Source organism: Filicampus tigris, chromosome 20 (assembly GCF_054856515.1).
Source record: "Filicampus tigris isolate MCC_2025a chromosome 20, RoL_Ftig_1.0, whole genome shotgun sequence".
Classification (NCBI taxonomy): domain Eukaryota; kingdom Metazoa; phylum Chordata; class Actinopteri; order Syngnathiformes; family Syngnathidae; genus Filicampus; species Filicampus tigris.
In genome coordinates, this window is record NC_141236.1 from 9,462,916 (window position 1) to 9,486,136 (window position 23,221).

At 43.0% G+C, this 23,221-nt stretch overlaps 1 protein-coding gene across 14 annotated transcripts in view; it reads right to left on the reverse strand.

Moving 5' to 3' along the window:
* The window catches only part of LOC147128220 (MAM domain-containing glycosylphosphatidylinositol anchor protein 2), a 178,373-nt gene that overhangs the window by 14,220 nt on the left and 140,932 nt on the right, over nt 1–23,221 (reverse strand). For 11 of the 14 annotated variants that reach the window (XR_015083825.1, XR_015083824.1, XR_015083827.1 and 8 more), the window contains 5 exons: nt 15,658–15,788; nt 15,292–15,388; nt 14,084–14,311; nt 8,122–8,207; nt 7,586–7,665 (listed from right to left, as the gene is read on the reverse strand). Coding sequence is in view for 1 of the 14 variants with exons in the window: in XM_086018589.1 (XP_085874715.1) it covers nt 14,223–14,311; nt 15,292–15,388; nt 15,658–15,788 (317 nt within the window). In the remaining 13 variants the exon portion in view is untranslated. Of the gene's footprint in view, nt 1–7,585; nt 7,666–8,121; nt 8,208–9,097; nt 14,312–15,291; nt 15,389–15,655; nt 15,789–17,244; nt 19,067–23,221 lie in introns of those variants that run through there. The other 3 variants (XR_015083822.1, XM_086018589.1, XR_015083832.1) reach the window with 3 other exon arrangements.

A 23,221-nucleotide genomic window follows, 5' to 3' on the forward strand; every position in this document is an offset into this window, starting at 1 on the left:
TTGAGAACTAAGAAGCAGTTGTAATATTACAATCGTGAAAACAATTTCGAGTGAAAATGTTGCAACGGTAGAAGTTTTCAGTGAAAAGAGCTGTAATACTTTAGGCAAGTAAAAGGCAAACTTTTATATGAAAAAGTTGCAATATATCAAACATAAAATTGTGATTTCACATGGGGGGAAAATTTGTCATATTACAGCACATGAGCTAAAGCCACAATTGTACTTAGAAAAATGCTGGAATATTACAGGAAAGTCAATTTGCAACCCTTGCACATAATTATGACTTTATACCCTTATATTATTACTCGGTTTCCCGAGTAAAATTACTGATCTACTCTTGTAGGTACGACTTTATGCTAATATTTTTTTCCAACGATTTTTGCTAAAATCTCTGTGGCCTGAATAGTGCATTGTAGCGAGCTATGCTGTCACACAAAAAGAGCCATTTCTGGTGCTGCTAGCCTGCAGGTGTCAAATTATTCATCGACTCTCTCCTTGGTGGGCGCCCCGTGACCCTCAATGCTCATGGATTGCAAAGATATAAATATATATATATTTTTTTTTCTTTTGATCATTTTTGTGCCGGTGTCACTCACACTGTGATTGGCTTGTCCTCATCGGGCATGCTGGTAATGTCAATTGAACACGCCTGACATGAAGCGGCCTTCCTCTCGCGGCTTCGAACTACACCTCCACGCACTTTGGCAGGACGAACGGGGTTGTTGTTGTTTTTTTTTGTTTTGTTTTGTTTGTTTGTTTGACACATCTGACAGCTGCTATGAGACATTTCCCTGACAACGGCGGGGCGGATTTTTGCATGGTAGGATGCGTATGCCATCCTCTGGGTTTGGGAAGGAATCAGGTCAGGTCAGGTTGGGTCGGCAGTGTGAGGTGAATTTCCAAGTGGCAATTGTAGAGCATAAAGTCACAATATTACGTGAGAAAAAAAATATTCAATACACTATATTAATATATTTGTAATCTAGGCCACCATCCCAGGTGATGTAACAATTAATTTCTGGTCTTGTGTAGCTACGCGTGTAGCACTATTTTGTATAATTTTCTCTTCAGACACTTAAATGAAATTGTCCGCTATTTTAGAGTACGCAACATGTTTAGCCACAGCTCGACGCTAGCTAGCTGGTTTCGGCGGGATTAGCATCGAGCTTGCCTCGGCGCCTATGTCCCATGCGTAGGTGACGTGAGCGCGTTGCGGCAACGTTAATGTGTCCAGCCCAACGAAGCAATTTGGGATCACCACGGTTCGGAGAAACTTGAAAATCTGCGTCTTATAGTTTTGCTATTCTATGCGCTTTACGGAGGCGCAAAAAGGACAATTTTGACTTGCACACTGCGATGCAAAACTGCTCTACCTTGTCCTTATATTTTATGGGGTAACAGTGATTTCACCTCTGTGCTTACTTGAGGCTTTGTTAGATTTTGAGCCTGAAGATAAACTGTTTGTGAAAAATGAGACATTGACAGCGCGTGTGCTTGCGGAGTCCTCCTAATGCAGTAATGGCCGCCCGAGGGTCTTGAGATAATTGATTTTACCCACGCAAGCGACAAGAAAATGAGATTCTTTTAAGAAAAAAACTCCATCTCCTGCCAATTACTCGCATTGACTGGACGCCGCACAATGATGAGAGAGAGCTGCTTCTGTTGGGACTTTGAGGCCACGTTAGTGTACTTTGGTGCGAACGAAGGAGACGGCAAAGCCAGCGGAGGGTCAACAAACAATCCTGACTCGAACATACAGACATACAACCCCCCCACCGGGAAGAACCACGCTGGGATAAAGACGAGAGAGCTGCTCTTCCTGCCCCCTGACAACGCCGCATTGTTTGACTAGGAAGAGACAAGAGCTTATCATTACCGCCCTTGAAGATCTGTTTGCAAGAGAGCCATCCTTCACGTGCCGGGGAGTGTTCATATTTCACCCGGATGACAATAAAAGGTCATTAGCGTTAGGCTGTTAGCCATTGGTCTCTCTTGTCTTATAAAAGATAGCATCTACTTCGTCAGGCGTTGGAATCCGCAATGTTATTTGAAGAGCAAAGGAGAGGCCGACCTCCAAAAGTGAACGGCAAAATGCGCTAGCATCGATCCGCTTTGTTCTGTTTGAGACGCTAGAGGAAAAAAAAAAAAATGACATTGTGAGGAGAAGGTATTGAGTGCGAGGGAGGGCTGGGAGATATTGCCTTAAAATTCAATCTCCAATTTGGTTTTTCACAATACGATTTCCGATTCGAACCAATTTCTTTCCACTTCACCGTAGCGCAAATGACGATGACATTATTCAAGTTTTGCTTTTCATTGGCCCCTTCTGGGATTTGCTTTCTTTTTCCTGATAAACACGCTTTGAAGTCTTTCCCTTGAGCATTAACTCATTCACTGCCAGCTATTTTCAAAGTTGTCATATCGCCAGCCGTTTAAGAGCATTTTGACTCATCTTCAGGATTTTGTTTTGTGACATAAGGACCAAAGCTCACAAAAGGAGGAGAGGAATGCTTTGTTTTTTGTGACACTTCAAACTACAGAATAACAAAAAACAAGACTGAGAATGGGCTTTTTACCCCCAACATGTCAACAAGTCACAGTTTCACTCATTTATATGTACAGGTAGTCTATGTTGCGTGATTGACTGTGAGATTGCCTTCCAAAGGAAATGATTCTTCTCATGTTGTCTGTTGGTTGCTTCTGGAGTCAAAAGTCTCCAAATTGGCAACACTGACTTGCTTTTGTAAATTAAAGTAAACTGGAAGATTCCCCCAAAATTAATGTTGAGCAGTGAACACTGATTAACACTGTGTAAACTATTTCAGATGGGTTATGTGTCACTTGGAATAAATATTGAAATAGTCGCCCAAAAATTGAATAGAGCCACTCGATTGTTATTGGACCTTCAGTGTAAATCGAGCCTCATCCGACCCATCAGATGAGCTGTTGGCCGCCTCAAAATAGAGGGCACTGTACCCACCCGTTGTCCATCATTGGGCGTGATGACACGTGGACCTTTGGATCTTGTCATCATCGGCGCCGCCTTTTTGCGCGAAAAAAAAAAAAAATTGCATCGACACGTACTACCTTTTTCCATCATCGGCTGCCTCCCGATAGCCGCGCGTCCGCCGCCACCCCTTCATTTCGCCGTCCATGATGATCCCGGAATGACAATTTGAAAACGGAGCGTATGGGCGACTCAAAACTCAAAGGATCTGTCGAGTGCCGCAATTGTTGGCGCCATCATGCCATTAAATTGATCAAATTGATGTACAAAAATTCTGCATACCAGATTTATTTGACATTCTTATCCGTCCTACAAGTATACAGAGAAGTTAACAACTCTGCAATGAAACGTAACAAAGCGAAAATAATGGTAGTATTTACTTACTAGTAAATAACTTGCATTGGCACCAAACGGATTTTTATCCAAATTTGGAAGAAGCCTGATTCCAATCTGAAGTGATTCAATTTCATACATTTTTTTTTTTTATGCTCCAGATTGTGCCTCTTAAGAGCCAAAAAAAACAAAACGGCAAATGAGCAGTTCAACCATGCGGTGTGGATCCAGCCACGAGCATTGACTGGGATCAGGTGGAAGATGTACAACGCATTGTTTTACCTTCAATGCATGTCCACAGTCGCAGGAGAAGAGAACATTATTGTCATAGTAAACAAATCACTTTATCTGAATTAGCTCTGCGAGCAATGATCGAGCTGCGGGCGAGAAAAAAAAAAAAAAAAAAAAGAAAAAAAAAAAACTATTCAGAGTTGATGAACGTGACGTGGATGCACGATGGATGCCATTGTCTTCATTCAGGAGCCTTGCAAATTAATTTCCAGCACACTTTTGTAAAGGGATCGTTTCATTAGGAGGAATGACAAAGGGGAGTGTGTACTGCGGGGACCTGAGGTCAAAATGAAATGACATCAGATTATTTCCTTTTCAGTACAAATGCAACCTCCAAAGCCCAACGTGCCTGAAATGTTGTGGAAAAATACGCCTCAAGGGTGAATCAACTCTCCTCACGCGTAAGGTCGGCAAATCTCATGAGACTTGGGTTCCGTGAGGAACAAAAGTGTTGTTCTCCACTGGTGTGAAAATTCAGAGCCCCAACGCCAGTTTCACTTTATTGCTTGAGATTTGATCCGATTGCAACTAAATCTATCGGTGGGGCAGGGCGGCAAACTCGTTAGAAAACATGAACATCCAAATAGTTGAGTTGGTCAATTCAGCTCCCAAAACCAGTTTCTTACTTTCTTCTTTTTCTTTTTATAATTTATATGCATGCCTATCACCACAAGACCCACCAAAAATTCTTGCGAATATCCCCCAAAAAAAGTTAAAAAAAAAAAGAAAGAAAGAAAGTTTGCCCTTGGAGATTTTGTCTCATCGCTAAAATGTTTTTATTTTCTTTTATATTGCAAAAATACTAGACTAAACTGTGCATCATTGAGTTTTTGTGTGTAGGCAGAGTGTGGCAGGAAAGTTTGACGATTTCCTATTATCTTACGCAGGTGTAGTCGACCTCTAATGAAGTGGCCAGAGAACATAAACGCCTAAATGAAAACTAATCAAGAGTTTGATGGTCCTAGGTGTTTCATAACTTAGAAATGATTTTGCCTCGAGATGAAAAAGTTGGAAAACTGCTGACGAAATCATAAACACAGTATGAAGCAGAAACAATAAAAACAAGTGCATTTATTGTCTCCTTTATTGTGTGCCTTCATCAGGAAAAAAACACATCCCCCGATTAATTACGACCGTGGCCCTCAACATGTTTATTATGCCCGTGTAATTTTATATAGCCTTCAAAAAGTAACCTGGCACTAACTCAACTTTATAGGACGCCAATATAATCATCGCTGTGGAATTAGGCAGAAATTAGCTGTGATTTACAAAGTGCAGTTTGATGGCCTGCAGCGGCACTGAGGCACAAAGTGCGGAGAAGAGTCCAGTGTGGCTCTCGCGCGTGTGCGTGTGTGCGCGCGCGAAGCCTCCCAGTGGCCACAACTCAAGCGGGTCTTTCTTGTCCTTATCACATGATGCACATGTCTGAGCCGTGAGCCGGCGGGCTCGGGGCCTGTGACGGGGAGCGCTCGCTATGCGCGGCGGCACCCGCTTACGAGCTCCTGCTTCCGGAGGGCACGCGCATAAATTATGTCAGCGTAGCTCAGACGGAGCCGGGGATTCATTGGCGCAGAATCCATCAGAGGGCATGTGTCAAAACCATGACAGGACATATAAAAGATGCTCGGTTTTGAGTGACGCTGTCACAGAGGTATGAATGAACAATTATCGCGGCTCCACGTTGTGGCGGTGTATGCTGACCTGGCAAAGCATCTAGTAAAAAAAAAAAAATGTATATATTTTTTGAAAGGTTGCCAAAACGATGCCTGTACTACCCTACAAAAATGACTGTTGGTGGCGATATCATTTGGTTAAAAAACAAACAAAACGTTTTTGCAGACACAAAATGGGGACTTATTTTCAACAACAAACACCCATTTTAAGACATTTGTATTTTCAAGCTACAAACGTCCGTTGTACTACGTTAAGTGGCAAATCTCATCTTAGAAAAAAAAACAAAAAAACAACCTTTATGCATGATGGATAGAAGTAGTTAATGATTAAGTTACTTTGCATGCCAAATGAGAAGCTGAGAGACAACTGAAAATCTAAAAACCACGGAAAACGCTGTAATATGCGTGCACGGCCATGCCATGCGGAAGAAATGGGAAAAGCGTTATAACTGCAAACTAAATTGAAGCTGGAAGTTGTGATTACGTTGCCTTTGCATTGTCAAAATCAATCAAAAAAAAAAAAAAATCTTCAATTAAGCCTGCCCAACTAGCCAGTATACTTGGTGCCCATTTGGGCCAAAAAGGAGTTCATCAAAAATACAAGACACGGAATTCCAAAATCGGTAAGATGGTTGCTTCAAACCAAATGCCCAACTTCCTGTTATTACACTATTGTCGCATGGTACAATCCTCTATTGGTGAGATGTTGTAGCGTAATATATATATATTTTTTGGGTTTTAGCATTTCCCCTGTGATTTAATTCAACCCCGTTAGCCACAGTCACATTAGCCGCAGGTGTTGATAGCTCCCAGACAGGCCCAATTTATTTTACTCCATTGATCAAGCGTCGAGCAGCACTAATACAACGTGTCACGTTTTTGCCTGAATGACTGACAAAGCTAGCAGAACTGAAGAGATGCCGATTGACGGACGCTGACAAGTGCCCACCAACACCGCCGCCCCCACCGACCAACATTGCCCCTCGTCGCCGAAGCATTAGCAGCCCATTAGCATTCCGTGACATTTCCCCAGCCATCCGCAGGGGGGTGGAAAAAAAAAAAGCACCGGCGGCCCCCTGTAAACACAGCGATGCGGCAGAGAGAAAAGGGAATACGAGCGTAATGTAAAATGGCATTGTTCAGCTGGTCGGACACCAGGTGTGCATTCTAATGCGGAGCTTGAGGTCAACCTCGTAACGGCTGAAACAGAGGATGAGGGGCTTTGGAGGAGGACGACGATAAGAGGGCGGACAAATGGGGCCGGGAGCTGGGTGATTCAGAGCGCCGGGGACTTTTAAAAGGCCACAAGCTACTAAAGGTTATCAGACGCGGCAACAATCTGAATTTTTTATGGTGGCAGTATGTGTGTGTGTGTGTGTGTGTGGGGGGGGGATACCTTATTATCCACACATAAAGGAGGTGGGTCACGCATGATAAAATGAGCACGCATAAAAAGGCCACACTAGCAAAGTTTACAGGACGCACTGTGAAATCTCTTTAAGCGGCGACAATGTTTGGATTTTGCACGCAAGGCCTCTTCCCCCCTTCCTGTCTGATAAATGTGCTCCACTTTACTAGCAGCTATTGCGATATAATGGAACAAATGCCGTAATGTGGCATTTATGGCTCTTTTACGAACAAAAGATCAACACAAGAGGATTACATCATTCGTGAAAGGGAAAATAAAGCCGTCATACTGTATATGTATTAATTCCCAGAATACACTGACCGGACTCCAAAATAATAATAATAAAAATTTTTTTAAAAAGTTACAGTTTCATAATTGTATTATCCAACACAAATGGCACTGGCATCGATAGTTGAACAAAGATAAAGTACTGTATTTGGAATTATAATTTTTTTTTTTTTTTTGGGGGGGGCGGGGCAACTTTACTGTATTTTATTGAGAATTATGGTGGTGCTTGGACAGATAAATATGTTTGTGGATGGGGGGGGATTATATGCAAATCTCGCTAGCAGTTTCAATTCTACAAACTTGAATGGGCTTTAATTAATTTTGCGGCTTTGTTCCAACTTGAGCACATTGGTCGACGTGAGTAACTGTAAAGTGGCGCATACACACCGGTGGTTCTTTCGTTCTAGTTGCCTCAGGGATTGGCCCGGGGCTAACTGGAACAATGTTGACAAATGCAGCGTCTCACAAAACAATAACAATCTCAAGCTGTTTCCTCGGGGCGAGGGGGAGGAAATAAAAACTGCAATGCCACACATTCCTCAACAAAAAAAAAAAAAAAAAAAAAAAAGAAAAATGTTAACGCACCTTGTGGAAGTTCCGGCAGGAAGTGGCACTTTGAGGTTGCGAAAAGAGCCCGTTAGTTCTGCACCACGGTCCAAGAAACGCTGTCAAACATGTCATAGGTGTGTTTCTTCATTCATGCTGCATTAAATTGTTTATAGTACAGTCAAAAAAAATGGTCTCATTTTTTTCATTTTGTCGTTCATCGCCTGGATGCACTACTTTCTCTTGCTACTGTCAACTTGAATCATTTTGTCCAATCAGATTTCAGCTCAGGGTTGACGGATCCGGCATCAAAACCTTCGTTGATGTCATGATTTTCTCGTCTTTCGATTGGATGATCTATGACTAACTTGTCTTGGCCATAAACGTCAAATATACATACAGCAGAAACCGCCTTAAGCGGTTTGACCTTAAGCGCATCCAGCCTACTGAATGTGTCCGAACTGCATCCAAACATTTGCACTAATGCAAATGGACAGAGAACTTCATAAAGCCTGTGGTTGCAAAGTACACAAAGTTAATGCCACACACACTTGGAAGGGTGCAAGCTAAAATACCTTGGGGTCCACTTCATCGCATTTCCCGTGTGTTGAAGAAGGCTCAGCAATGTCTCAACTTCCTCCGGAAGCTGCGACGTGAAGGACTGGGGAGAAAACTCAGATGTCTTCACCAGCACATACACTAAGAGTACTTACTTCATCCCATTTAGCTTTATCATAGTTATTTTATTCTATTTTTGTCTTCACAATTCTTGGGACTTACTGGGCAAAGCTCGGGTATTGTGTGTTTGAATAACAATAGAATTGCTTGAATCCTTGGGAAAAAGATGGAAAAACAACGCATGTAAATAAAATCGATTTTTGGTATGGATGCGTGTTGAACATTTTGAACCCAAAAAGTTCGCACTCCACGGTGAAAGGAGAATACAACACATCCGAGTCTTGTGTCTACAAAGAATGCCCCTTTTTGATTATTATTATGGTATTTTGTTTGTGCTTGTCATTAAAAAAGAAAAAGAGAATATTGTTTCTTTTGTTGGCTATAGTAAACCAACGTTTGCAGCGTTACTCTGGCTATATGGATGTAGCGCAACAACAACAGTAGCTTATTATGGTTATTTAAGGTAGGCTGCCACTGGGTTGTTGATGCAAATGTAGAATAAGCTCCAAATATTTGATATTTATGTGTAAGCATGAGCAGTTATGATATAAAGCACGCATAATTAGTGAGCATGACAAGTGAGGTAAACAAGCACTCGCTCCCCCTGTGAGCCGGATGCACTACGATTGATATCACCTTCATGTCGACTAAAAGATGCTGCTGGATTGCATTTTAAATTGTGGAAAAACATGAAGGCCCCCAATTTTAAACCACTTTCAGCATTTGAGCAGCATCTACAGCTTGAAAAGCCGCGACGAAATATGTCTGTTTCCCCAGTCATCGTCGAAAGACCAAAACGTTTTTTCAAATGCATTTTTAGTCATAAAAATCAACATGTCCAGCCTCGACAAATGCGTTCCACATAGCATAACAAACATTTGTTTTTTCTTTATTTCTCTCATTAGTTGCAGGTATGGCACTAAAAACGGGTCAAATCCAAAGGAATGCGGTGGGGGAAAAAGAAGCCCGATCGTTGTATAAATACTGAGCACAAAACAGAAGAATGATAGTTGGTTATGACAGGGTTTCGAGTGTCTGCACGGAAACAAAGATGAATAAGCGGAGCTGGGCATTCCGTCTATGTGACGGACCGGTCCGTCTATCCGTTACTGACGAACGCCCGTTTTGCTGACGGTCGACTTTAAAAAATTCAAAATAGATGGATTAAGCATATACGGAAACCCAAGAGCAGCTTTCTGCTAAAAAGAAAAAAAACAACAACATAGTGATAGCTAATTCTGTAGATTGCAACACGGGGGTGATAATTAATGGATACCAGATGCAATTCTAAAACACGAGTGAATTACACTAAGGGGCTGAAAAAAAAAAAAGTAGCATGATGAATGGCACAACATGGCTCAGCCCTTTTTGAGGTTGATAAGGAAACCAGGGAAATGTTGGCACTGTTCCTTTTGGAGCCCCTTGCTAAGAATTCAAGAAATAAGAATCAGGCCAATGTCTTATTCGTTTTCCAAAGCTGTTCAATACATACACAATTTATAACGTTTAACGCCAATCACAAACTTCACTGACTTTCCTTCTAATTATCACTTATGTTATGTACTTACTCCAATTATGTCCAACAAGGCCACGCTGAATTTATGAAAAAAATCGCCTCTTCATTGTTTACAGTGGCGCATAACTGTCAAACTATACCTGTGACTTTTAATGAGCTCGGTAATTTGCCTTTCTGGGGTCTTCAACATGCCCAAAGCCGAAACTCAGAGAGAACGTTAGATGGCAAAGGTGTCCTTATTTGTTCCCTTCGTCGTCAATAGCCCTAATATTTAATTAACTCGTCCAATTTATCTTGCGCCGAGGTAACGAGTGGAGCGTGCCGGATGAAGCGCCTTCCTGAAGAAAGCACTATTCCTGTCTGCAGGAGTGCATCCCTCCGCCCACCATCCAGATGGCAACCGTGCAACATAAAATCAATTAGTGTCATGCCTTTTCTGCAGGGCTACAAAAAAAAAAGCAAAAAAAAAAAAAAAGCAATTTCCACTTTATATCACGACTGGTGCACGCATCCGACCGACTCAAACAGCTCATCGAGATCTTTCAGCATCCGTGTGGATTCTACAGAAGCATTAACAACTGTCTTGTTTTTTTTTTTTTTTTTCCTGTTGTCATCCGAGCGTTGTTTTGTAAGCGAAGCAGCACATACTGGATGAAATGCCTCGGGCTCAGGCAAAGCACGGTACTCCTATCCCTGGTTGAGGGGGAAAAAAATATGAGCATTTGACATAAATGTCAAAACCTAATTGATGTTGAAACCTCCACTTTGCACCCTTGTTTTTCCTCGTTAGTGGATGAACATTTCACAGGCTCGGAACCCACAGAGGCCTCTCATCAACCTCATCAAGTGTAGCCATCAAATTTCACCGTTTACGTATTTCAAAACAGAAAATCCTCTGCATTTATGCCCATTATTCCCCCTTGAATGTGAGCAAGTACAGAAATGACTAGGGATGTACCGGCATGTGTATTCATATTCGAGTGATATGCTTTTGGCAGTAGTACGGCGAACTCATTTGAAACACCATCACTGTGACTTGCTGGCTAATTGTCGCTACAATGTAAGATTTTAACGGGCTAGCATTATTTGACTCCATGTAATTCTGCATTTTTCCAAACAATGTAGATGAAACAACTAACTACAAAACATCCACGTCCCATTCCAGAACACTTTTTTCAATGCCGGCCAAAGAAAAGCTGATCTGTTTAAATTGCATGCATTTTTTTATTGTGCTGTATCTCTAATCCTTGACTGCACATTTACTGATATCATCAGCCATGTTTTGGGGGTTTACTTTAGAGTGGAATGCTTTGTCAGACCTTGTAAGGCAATGGTGTCCAAACTATGACCCAGGGGCCATTTTATGGCGGCCTGTGGCATATACTAAAAATAACTTGACATGGCCCGCACCGATGTTTTAAAAAAATAAAAAAAATACGGGTAGGCAGCATTAAAAGTGTAGCTGTCAAAAAAGTGTCAGAATGTGAGTTACTACTAAACTGTCTGCTTAGTGTCAACGTCGGATTTGTGAACATATTGTATCACATCAATAATTCTCAAGTCTGGTCAGCCTACTACAGATTGCTCTCGTTTTGGTTCTGAAAGTGTAGATGAGATTCAGCTGCTGCTCAGTGAGGTGGCGGGTCTATTCTAGTGGGATACAGGACTGCGGGACATCCCACAACCCAAAAAAAAAAAAAAAAAAAGTTTTTCAAAATAACTATTATATAAACACAGCATAATTGCTTGATGGGTTTTAAGTGTTTAATAAGTTAAAGTTAAAAAAAAAAAAATGAAAGTGGCCCTTGCATCTGTCTAAGTTTCTGTATGTGGCCCTCGGAGGAAAAAGTTTGGACACGCATCTGACCGATTTTCACGTCTTGACATTTTTAGGCCGAGTTGGCTGTAAAAGGAACAGCATGCTCGCCAACACTTTCCAAGGGAACTTTGGCACTTTTCATTTGCTACTATCAAGCGATAGATGATAGCAAGGAGCTACCGGCCAAAAGTTAGACCAACTTGTGTATGTGGAAAGTTTCTCACGATAAAGAATGGAAACAAAAAGTCTCCCCAAAGGTACTGCATACATTCATTATGAGCAGGACCTCGCGGGAGTATAAACATAGGGATGAATTGTTTTAAATAACAACAGCGGGATGCCCATCATTCTGCTCTGTTTTGCTCAGCATATTTATCATCGTATCAGGTTCTTGTTGCGTTATGAATCAGCAAATTCGGCCTTCTGTTGGGCTACATTTTCGGAAACGCGTACAGTCGGCCACCCGTTCAGCTTCCCGAGCAAAAATGTATTTGAAAATTGTACGCAATTTGCAGTTGCTGCCTTTCTTGCCGATCTCCAAGACAAAACTGAAAAAAAAATGCGCTTCGATGTTACAAATGGCGCACACATTTTACGTAACCTAAACATGTTTTTCATATAAATATTTACTGTTCTTGTGACTTAATGCTCCGTTGGCATGGGTTAATAGCACTTTCTGATGACAAATTTGGGATAGGGCGCCGCCGTAGGAATGGACCTCCATTGTCAACAGAGGACCCGCTGTGCCCCTTATGGGACGACCCAAATAAAATGAGTGAATAAAATTCATTTTATGAACTTAAAAAAAAGGCAGTAATTGCAGAACCTTGCATGAAATCCTAGCAAATTCTGGTTTGTGCGGGGGACAAATATATACTGAAAAAAGGGATTTTATCAACTAAAATGTTGTGCTTCCCTGATGCCAACATAAAACACTGATCATAAACCTCTGCCATAGAGATTCTTTAACATTTACAAGTTATACACCGTACAACGATCGGCATCATTCGTAACGCTTCCATCCGCTCGGATACTTCCGAAATGCAAGGGAGATGAAAGAATAGAAGGGAGGAAAAAAAACAAGACAAGTCCTCAAAGCATTTGTCATAAACAACGATGAACAGAAATGTTCTCATTTTCTTTGTTGTTGTTGTTTTTTTTTGTGTGGTTATTTTTTTCAGTTTTTTTGTTTTTACAATACATTTCTTAAAAACCCCCGCTGGTTAAGGTTATGGTCTCAGGTAGATCGTCCACAGTCAAATCTTCACAGTTTGTGTAAAAGCAGAGAAACATTCTCGCTGGAGTAATAAAATATCAGGACTATTATCAACATTATTATTATTATTATCATCATTATTATTATTCATATCTTTTGTGTTCTGGTAGCGTTGTCGTAGAAATGGTGGCAGAGAGGAGCGGTTCGCCCAAAGTCCCTCTCGTTTTTGATTATTTAAAAAAAAAAAAAAAAAAAAGGCTACCTCAGTTGGGTAGTCAATGTAACGAGTGTCTTTATCCATCGAAAAATATCCAGAGCCTGTATTTTCTTGTTGTTTAGTTTCCCAGCCTGCGGTCTAGCAAGTGGTCCTTGGCCTTCAAGACCCGGTACCCCGTCAGCACTTGTGTGGGGGGTGGGGGTCGGGGGGGGGCAAAAAGAGAGGCGTGTAGAAAATAGCCCATCAGACGAAGAATGGACGTGTGTGTTCGGTGTTGCGCGACAGCCGGGCTCGAGATTCCGCGTTGTAATCTTGAAGGCACTTTGTTTCATGGCAGAAAGAAAAGTGGCTTCTTCTTTGTCGCCGGCGGACCAACTCGACTCTGTCAGGCCTCGCTCATCGGACCGTCGCCTCGTAATCAATCATGTCCCGGACTTTGCGACCTTTGCTTTTTTTTCGCCCGCCGCCCTGTAGTCTTGCTGTCTTTTCGCCAGTTTTCTTTTTTGTTCTGCCATCGTACCATCGTTGGCCACTTGGACTCGTGGGCACAGTGTAAAAAGTACATAGGCAGCCATGGGGGAGGGGGGCGGGATGGTAACGGGGGTCTTAAAGCAGACAGAACAAAACGTCGCCAGAGGTCTTGATTTTCTTTAGAACAGCACCAAGCAGATAAAAGAACAAAAAGCGAGGCCGGTGGAAAAAACAAGCAATTGGCATCCGGTGCGAGGGAAATGAAGATAAAGATACACAGAGAAAGGTCTGATTCCATTTCCTCCTCCAAAATGTCAGCAGCATTTATATTCTGCTGCCTTGCAAAGATATATATATATATATATTTTTTTTTTTCTTCATATAACGTCATAAAATTGTTCTTGTGCTTTACAAATTGCCCCTCCTTCGATGCGCCACCAAAGTTTTCACCCTTTGTGCTCGTCTAGAGTCCCGCACCGAGGAGCGCTGCACTGTCAAAGAAGTCATTTGTTGTCCTTCCAAAAATTAGCACATCTCTATTATTACTTTTCCTCCAGATTTTTTTTTTCTTTTTCCTTTTTTTTTTTTTAAATCACAGTTTAATGTCTTCATTTGTGTACCTATGCGGTCCACCGGTGTCGGGGGGGGGGGTACCGTCGCCGCTTTGGGGATGCGTGAATCTTTGGTGACGGGATGCCGAGGGTACAGCTCACAGACGGCAGGTCTGAGGGTGGGCCTCTGAGACGACGGCCAGGAGGGTCACCTCTGGCCCTCCAGGAGGGTCATCACCACGGTGACGCACAGCAGCCATATATGCAGGGAAGTGGACTGAGCAATGGCACTGAGGTCTGAAAGGTAAAAGAAAAAAAAAAGTCAGCAATTCAGAATTCTGTCAGATTGTGACACGACAGCGTAGTTAATTTACATCGCCACCTAGAGGACGTCTTTAAATATTGAAAGAACTAACCAAGGAGCTATAACGACGCTTTTATGGGTTGCATATCTGCTCGCGAAACAAAAGCAGCGCTTCAAACGCACTTCTAATCGAGTTTCGCAATCGGCGCACGGGTGGCATTGATCTTGCGATGATCGCCTTTGGGGCAGGATGAACCCCCGCGGGGTCGCACTGAACTATGCTTGATTAACAGCATCAGCCGCAAGTCACGTTCCGTCGGACCACATTACCCATTCCTCAAACGTTCTCCTCCTTTACCTCACGTCGAGTCATGTAAGATTCATCGCGCCAGATTGAATTTTATAATTCATGGTGTCGTCGCCGCGTGTCCTGAGGGCCCACGACCACTCCCCGCAGCCCCGGAGTGAATTCATAAAAAATATCTTCAATAATGATGGATCATAAAATAAATACGTCACATCGACTAAAAATTGCAAACTGATTTCTCCCACAATGATGAAAAGAGACTAGTGCTCTCATTTTGCATGAATTGTTAAAGCGACATGTGAGGTTGAGATGTTTCTGGAGAGAAAGCTCCTTGGAGCATAAGGAAGCAAGATTCAATCTAAGTAACGGCATCACTTCTGCCTGCCCCATATTACCTCTTCAATTTCAGACTGTGCCCTACTTCGCTGTGTGTGTGCGCGCGCGTGTGTGTTTTTTTTTAACCTCCATTTGTTCATACTGTCCAATTACTGTGCCTTCGCAGCCGCCCTTCGTATGATTACAACACTGTTGCTACAGCGACCGTTTTCCTCCCCACGCAGACGCCAGATGAAGGCTGGCAAATGTCTACCATTAGGATTTCTACGGTCGGACATTTTTTTTTTTTTTTTTTTAACGGAGGGTCTCAAATGTGGTCGCGCTACTCACTGGGCGGGGGGTCTCGACACTCCCCTTCCTCCAACGTGACATCATCAATGGCGATGTCTCCCTCGATGCCCGGTCCTCGGATTCCCTCGAGTACCACCTGGAAAAATGATAGTGTGGAACTAAAATGTAATGCAATGAGTGTTTGTGTCAGTTACTTTGCTGTAAGTGATGAAGAATAATTGCTGTCGAGGTCGTCTGTTCGAGTGATACATCTCAACTGTTCTAAGCCCTAAGCTAAGTTTCGCCTGGGTAGTTAGCAGAAGTTACAGAAAGCCTTTACTGCAATTGTTCATGTGCCATTTATTTTTGAATAAAATCATAAAATGATACTGAACTGTTACGACAATATGTTTACTAAGTTCTTACCTGAAATGAGGCCGTCGGATGGACACTGACTTTGGCCTGCTTCCAGCGCTCCCCTTGGTTACCGCTTAGCGACCACACTGGCCCATCTGAGCTGGCCAGGCCCTTTTGCTTCACTAAGGCGTTTAGTGTCCCTATGTGGGGATGGAAAAAAAAAGTCTTTTTGAACACTTGAAAAGTCTAACGAATCATCAGTCACAATTTATTGTTTGGCCCCTTGTGTCACTGTCAATATATTTCACATACTGTACCATGTAAATAGAACATATACTGTATTAGAAAAAAAGAAAGGAACGAGGCATGCAGAAGAATTTGTTCTCAAACTTGAAAAATTTGACCACAACAGGAGTTTTATGGAGACTTGTATCAGAGGGACGACAACAACTTGTGCTTTCATCCCTGGAAAAAATCCAGAGCTGTTAAGTTCAGACTCGAAAACGAAATGGCTGATAGTCTCGTTAACGACACCGTAACATTCTTCAGCACCGCTTACCGACCTTTCGGACCTTTTAGGGCCCTTTTACGCATTTTCATTTTGCTCGGATAGTCACCTTTGTCACGCATGCATTTTCAATTCATACCGGCGCTTCATCCGACATTCAAAGCCCAGTCGAGAAGGTCAAACTCAAGTCCTGCCAAGTGATACATTTTTAAGTCGGGGCTCTCAGTGCTCACATAAATTATTCCCAAGCTCATGAAACTATCACAATGTTAAAAGTCGTATTTCAAAAGAGCTTGAAAATAAAAAACTTTTCCACCGTCCGAAAACGTTAGCTCCAATTAGCTGTGACCTGCTGACCTCATACTGCTAGTTGCTTGGCTCGCCTTTTAGTGCCACAGTAAACGCTTGCAATTGTTTTATTTCCAATTATTCATACTTTATTGGTATTAGATATGTGATTTTGAGTTTTTTTTTTTTTTTTATTATATTTATGTATGCCGCTGTCTCTGGCTTCAAGGCAAATTTCTTCCTAGAGAGAGATATAAAGAGAAACCTTCAACTTTGAATTTGACACGATCACACACACAAAACACGAGAGCAAAATCTCTACGCTTGCTCGCTATCATCGCTGGATTTGTGAAACGGACCCGCGAAGTGTCAGTCAGCCAGGCATGCTCTGACACAACCCGCCGTGTTTCGAGTTTCCTAACTTCATGTGATTGTCAGCTACGGAAGTCTGTCGCCGAGATTGTGATGTGTATTATTGGAGCAGATTCCCGTGAGTCAGACAGCATAAAAAAAACAAAAAAAAAATAAAAAATAGAAAAAACACGGGGATATCGTCTGGCAAAGGCACCGCCTGAACCCGTCTCTCCGTAGTGAGACCTCGTCTGGCGCCGGGCTTTGATCAGAAACCGCCAATGACGACATTGAGTGCAACCGCATCACCCCGCACTGAAAACACACAGATTGCTACTTGTCTTTTGTCACAGAGAAGTAAGCGGCGGAACATGAGAAAGTTCCACTGTACGTTCCTCGGCCTTCTTTCATCGCAGCTATCTTCCAGGTGGGAGCTGAGCGCCTGGACGCAACTTGACCTGAGGTTTTTACCTCCCATGTGAGCTGACCTGCGTTTTCCTTGAACTCACCGCTGTCAGTGGCTTTCCGTCCTGAGGTCCATTCTGTTTGAACACCTGAGACAAGCTCTGAAGGAGAATAGTGTACATTATCTTTTATTATGGTAAATCAAGGCTCGGAGACAAGCTTTGTATGTTTGGGAGGAGCTTCATTAACCTGGCCTGATACGGAGTGTATTTACCGCATTTAAAAAAAAAAAAAAAACATCATCAACAAGCCATTTATTTTTAGGGGTAATGCCGTAAAATGAGTTTGAAATAATGTGAAAGAGTTGGGCTGTATTGCTGGTTGTAATGACGTAGGCAATTGGTGGGGGTTTCACTATTTGCAATCCTGCCCACTGCAGTCCCGAGTGAGGAACCGATCCCGGGAATGCACAATGATACACTGCAAGGCGAGGTGCCACCGCCCTCACTAACAGAAGGGTTCCTTCCCGGCCGGTGGTGAGGTCAGACCTCCGCTCTGCGCTTTGCCACAGGCTTAATCCCATCAAGCACGGGCACCACGGGCCAACTTTGATGTGCAGCTGGCTAAATGAAGCGTGACCCTAATCTCAGGTAAGCCGCCCGCGAGCTAACGATGGAGGAGTTTCCTTACTCGCCTCTCATCAGCAGTGTTGCGACCCGGAGCGCTGTCAAGCCACAAATTGAGTCAACCACACGACCCCCAAATAGCATCTGAACATTTCATAGCGACACAGCTACATAGTGCAGAGGGGCCTCCGTTTATGACAGTTTTGAGGTTATGAATGGCACACAATGGACTAGTTTCCGCAGCGGAGTACCACTCATTCCATCTTGCGTACAAGTTCAGGACCTCTTTCCTGATCGGGCCTACATTTGTATCATCAGAATCGTGGACGGAGACCAGCCTTGAACTCGGCAATGGAATTGAATAGAGCCTCGTTCAAGTGTATGTGGATGTTTACAGCAACCTAGAAACCCTGTCAGAAATCTATTCCCTCTTTGGCCATTGGTGCCTTTACTAATGCATGCATGCTTTCTTACACCCATGGCAGATTTAAGATTTGGATTCTGAAGGGACAATTGAAATGTTTCTTGCGTGCTTGCGGACGCCTGCCTATTGTCTTACAATAAGCGCAAACCCGCTTGTATTGCAGCGCGCATTTTGCTCTTCAAACCTTTGATCATTCTCGAATGTAACGTCTCCATTTTCATTCCTTCAATGCATTCACAGCCTCCACTACCACATTCGGCATCCGCCACCAACATTAACAGTAGGTAAGCTCCATCTCGTTGCTTTAAATAATGCTGGCGAGCATTCCCAAAAAGCTTTATTTTGGTTTCATCTGTCCAGAGAACCTTTTCCCAGATGGTCTGGCTTGGTCTATGTTCTCTTTGGCAAAGATCAGTCATAGATGCCAATAATTGAAGCCAGAACCCTCTACATGCGCACACGGTATTTGAACCGTTGTTCACGTCTACGGGACATGGTTCACGCAAACCTATCATGCCGGGTTTTGGGGCGGACCTCTCTTCCGGCCCGAGAAGCGGAGTATTAAACGGAGCGTTGGCGCACGAGATCTGAGCCGGGTTTCACGTCCTTGACATTTAGCCCATTCATCATAACGCACCGCAGTCCGGGCATGGGCTTTGCCACAGACGAGCGGGGCGGGCAGGCGAGCCAGAATCTGGCTGGTGATCAATTTGAGCAAATTGGAAATGTCACGGGCTACTCATCCTCGGCAGGGGGCCTGGAGGAGCTCTCATCTCTCTGCCTTCTCTCTTCCGCAGCCCCTCCTTACATCTCTCCAGATGTTCGCTCTGGGCCCATGACCTCCATACTTGCACTTGTCCTTACTCCTAAGGGCAGCTGTACAATTAAAAAAAAAACAAATTCCCAACATTGACAAGCAGCATGTTAGCAGAATCAACGGCCTTGCGCACAGCGACAGGAGGTCAGTGGTCAAACATCTGCAGACCCGAAAAAAAATCGACTACCGGTAATATTTTGAAAGACATTTGTCTTCTGACCTTGGGGGATTTGATACCTCGTAACATCACAGTGCAGAATAGAATTTCCAATGAGCAATTTCAACAAGAAACGCACAGAAAACAAACCGTGTTTTTGGAAATATGCTATAGCTCTAACTCTAATTTGGGTCTATTTCTATTATTCATGCCCGTGGAACTAGCAGGGAGCTGAGGAGTCAGCCAAGTGGGTTGTGCGTGAAGCAGAAGGTCGGGGGAAGCGAAGCAGGTGGAGGGTGCTTATGGCAGCGATGCCGCTCTCGTCTCTCCAGAATACAGAGCTAAACACTGCCAAATGCTTGCTGCCAGCGTCTTGTCGAGGGAGACGATCGCAGACCTCGGCCCCGCAGTCGAGTTCAGTCACTACAGTTGTTCCCCTGCTATATCGAGGTTCATCGTCTGTGCCCCTGCTGTATTGGTTTTCAATTTTTTATTTTACAAAAAGCTTACCTGAACTTACTCCAGCATACCTAAGCTGTGACCCTAATGAGGACAAGCTTGGTAGAAAATGGAGGGAACAAGTGTTAGGTTCATTAAATACTACAATTGTCCAAAGGTGTAAACGTGAGTGTAAATGGTTGTTTGTCAGCTGACATAGGTTCCATCTCGTCCACAAGCAGAATGACGACATACGCTATAGAAAATGGACCAATAGATGGAAGCAGTGGCTTACTTTTTTTTTTTTTCCTTTTGCACTTGTGCGACAACTAACAATGTCACAAAAGGAGATGGATGACTTTTGCACTACTCATTTTTCCACTTGTACAACCATTAGTAAAGTTAAAATCCAGGCTGTTCCAAAAAAAAAAAAAAATGAAATCATGAATATCTGAATAACTACATGTCCTTCGCAAACCAAAAATCTGATTAAAATCTGTAAAAAAAAAAAAAGATTTATTTATTAAAATTACAACAGTGTATTAAATGAATAGAGTTTCCTTTTGCCTTCCTCGCAAATTCTTTGTGCCATGTCTGGCTGCATACTCGTTTGACTGTGTTTGAGCATATTCTTAAAATGCCTTTCCGTTGCTGGTCATTTTTTTTTTCCACCCTGAAAATACTCAAAAGTAATAGTACATTAAACTGTAGTTCAGCATGTAACTTAGTTCATTTTTACACATCTCATTCAAATGTGATAATTTGTATGAGAATTGGCTATGCTATTAGGCTTTGAAAATATGTATTGTATATTTCTAACACCCTGTATTACTTTAAATACTACCTGTACAGTTCATAAATGCTTTATGTCCTGCGGGAATGATTGAAGTACTACCGCGAGTTGACCGTTCCCAGCCCAGCAATTTCCCTCAGAGGCTGGTTTCCACATAAACTGGCTTGAAAATGATCTGACAAGACTTCATTTTCTGGTTTGTTACACCCATAAATGTCAGAGGTGACGGTCCGTAACTTGGCAACACCAACAGCATCAGTGGGGGGGGGGGGACAAAAAAAAAAAAAAAAAAGGAGTAGTGGTCCCATGGGTTGATCAAAACACCTGGTGGCTCTGGCACTGGCGAACAAAGGCCAAGCCAACAGCGATGCAGGCGACACTGAACTGGGGAAAAGGTTGTCTACTTCCCCGCACTGAACCATCACAGAACACATAATGCATGATTACACCTGTAATCTCTGCAAAGCTGCAAGCCGTTATGAGAGGTGTTCACTGGCTTAAACTGGCCGCAGTAATAATGACAATCCCTTTCCCGCCATTGTAGTTGCCTCCCGACTAGTCCACGCCCTAAACTCTGGGGAGGTTTTACATTTTTATTGGTTTGTGTAAAGTACACCGTAAAGCTACTACATCATGGGAAGACGCTCGTGTAGGGGGGGAACATCCAAACATTAAGACCCACGAGCCCCTGAGTCGAATCCTTAAAGGAACGACTGCATATATTGCATTTGCCGCATATAACAACGTGTTGGAGACGCTACCAGTTGCAGCCAACAATTCTGCAGTAATCCACGTATTTCACGAAAACGGAAAATCAATTACACAATGTGATATGATCACAATATCTGTCTTGCAAACTAAAAAAAATAAAATAAGAAAAAGCACTTTTTTTATTTCCCGTGACCCAAAAGGCATTCTCATGAAATGCTAGTTTACATTTCTTAAAGCGGATGTCAACCCAAAATGTTTACAGTGACATGTTTTATGCAGCCCCACTAGTCTAAACATGGCATTCTGTTTAATGTTGCGTTTGTGGAATCTGAGCTGAGGCCAAAATTCACCTGTTTTTATCCATCTCAGGGGGCGGCCATTTTGCCACTTTGAAAATGACATCACAGTTGATCAGGGTTCAGGTAATGACCAATTACGCCTCACCTGTTTTCTGAAGATGATATGACGATATAAAGTTTGGGTTGACTTTCCCCTTAAATATTTTACATAAATATGTGCAAGTATCTATTCATTTTTTGTGTGCGTTTGTTTTTTTATTTTTATCTGAAAGAGAGATCGATATTTGTGTATTTTTGTGACACAATGTAGACACATTACGGTACTCACAAAAATGTTGGCATATTTGGGGTTGGAGGGAAACTTAAGGGTGAACCTAAAATGCACAATAACCTTTTCAGGTGAACTTAATTTGACCTTCTCGGGCCTACGGTTCGAGGCTTCAGCACAAATGTGATCCAAGAATCGAGCCGTACATTTCCTGGACTTTTAAAAGCTTAACAACGCTGTCCAACTACACGGCGCTGGTCAGTCGTGGACCAGCTGTCACGCGGCATCCAGAATCTTGTCTATAACTTGCCTGTAGCTCCCGGCTGAACTCATCACAACATAAGCAATTTTTTTTTGTTGTTGTGAGCGTATGATCCAGTTGAATTCACACACACAAATACATGATACACATCCAAACACCACAGTTTTTTGTGGTCGGGCAATCGGGCCCGCGGTGGAGGAAGCTGAAGTGGCTGACAAAAAGCCGGAAGAGTGCTCCCTCGACAGCTTTGTCACCTTCAAATGGTCTGTGCAAGGTTGTTATCTGCATCGGGGAGGGGGTGGGGGTGTGGGGTTTTGATGCACGCCGCGCGAGCGCCCATTTTGCAAGGTTGGTGTTGCAAAGAGGAAATCGACAGTAAAATATCTTTAGCCGGAACAAGCTGACAGCCGCGCAGAAATCCTCTTAAAAGCTGCCCTGAGTGCATCGCAAAGCGATGAGGAAAACGCCGTCGCCTCCGAGACGGCAGGCGTCCATTTTTTCCCCGAGACTTTCACCGCGCAGACAAACAACCGCTCCATCACGACAAAGACGGCATACGAGCAAACGCTATTGTGCGAGATGCGCAGGTGGCAGATAGCTTCAGGTTCAAGTGCATTCATCCATCAATTCAACCCTCAAGGCTACCGTGATGTCTCACACATGGTGAATAACGTTCACTGTGGCGCTTCCTCATTAATTGTGTTTATATACACCGGAATGATAATTAAGGTACAAGGAGCAATGATGCGTGTTATTGCATACATTAGTCTGCTAGGGGACACCTAGGAATCTCTTTAGGATAGGACCATCAAGACATTTGTTGGAGTTTGGATCATGTGGAGTTGACACAAAATTCAATTCAATTGTGTGTTGTCCATCTAGTGCAATCGGACAAAACCAAAGGACCCTAAAATATTCACTTTAAACAAAGCATGGCTTCTTGAACTTGTTTTTTTTTCGGGGGGGCGGGGGGGGGGGTGTTCTACTCATGATAGACATGCCTGCCAATTTTTTCCCTCTCACATGTTAGCACCACCCATCTGTCTAGTATATGTGGTTCAGATTTGGCAGCAACAAGACAAAATCTCAAGGACACAATCACTTTTAGAGCACACCTGAAATTGGTTGCTTAAAACCATAAATGCAGCCTTCCTGTGTTGTCTCAGGCATCGTTTCTTAAGACTTTTTCGTGGGTCCACCCAAGATAGACATGCTCACCAAATTTCAAATGAAACTCCTTTAATTTAAGAAAATAAAAGTGCTATAAGCAAATTCAAAAGGGCCTG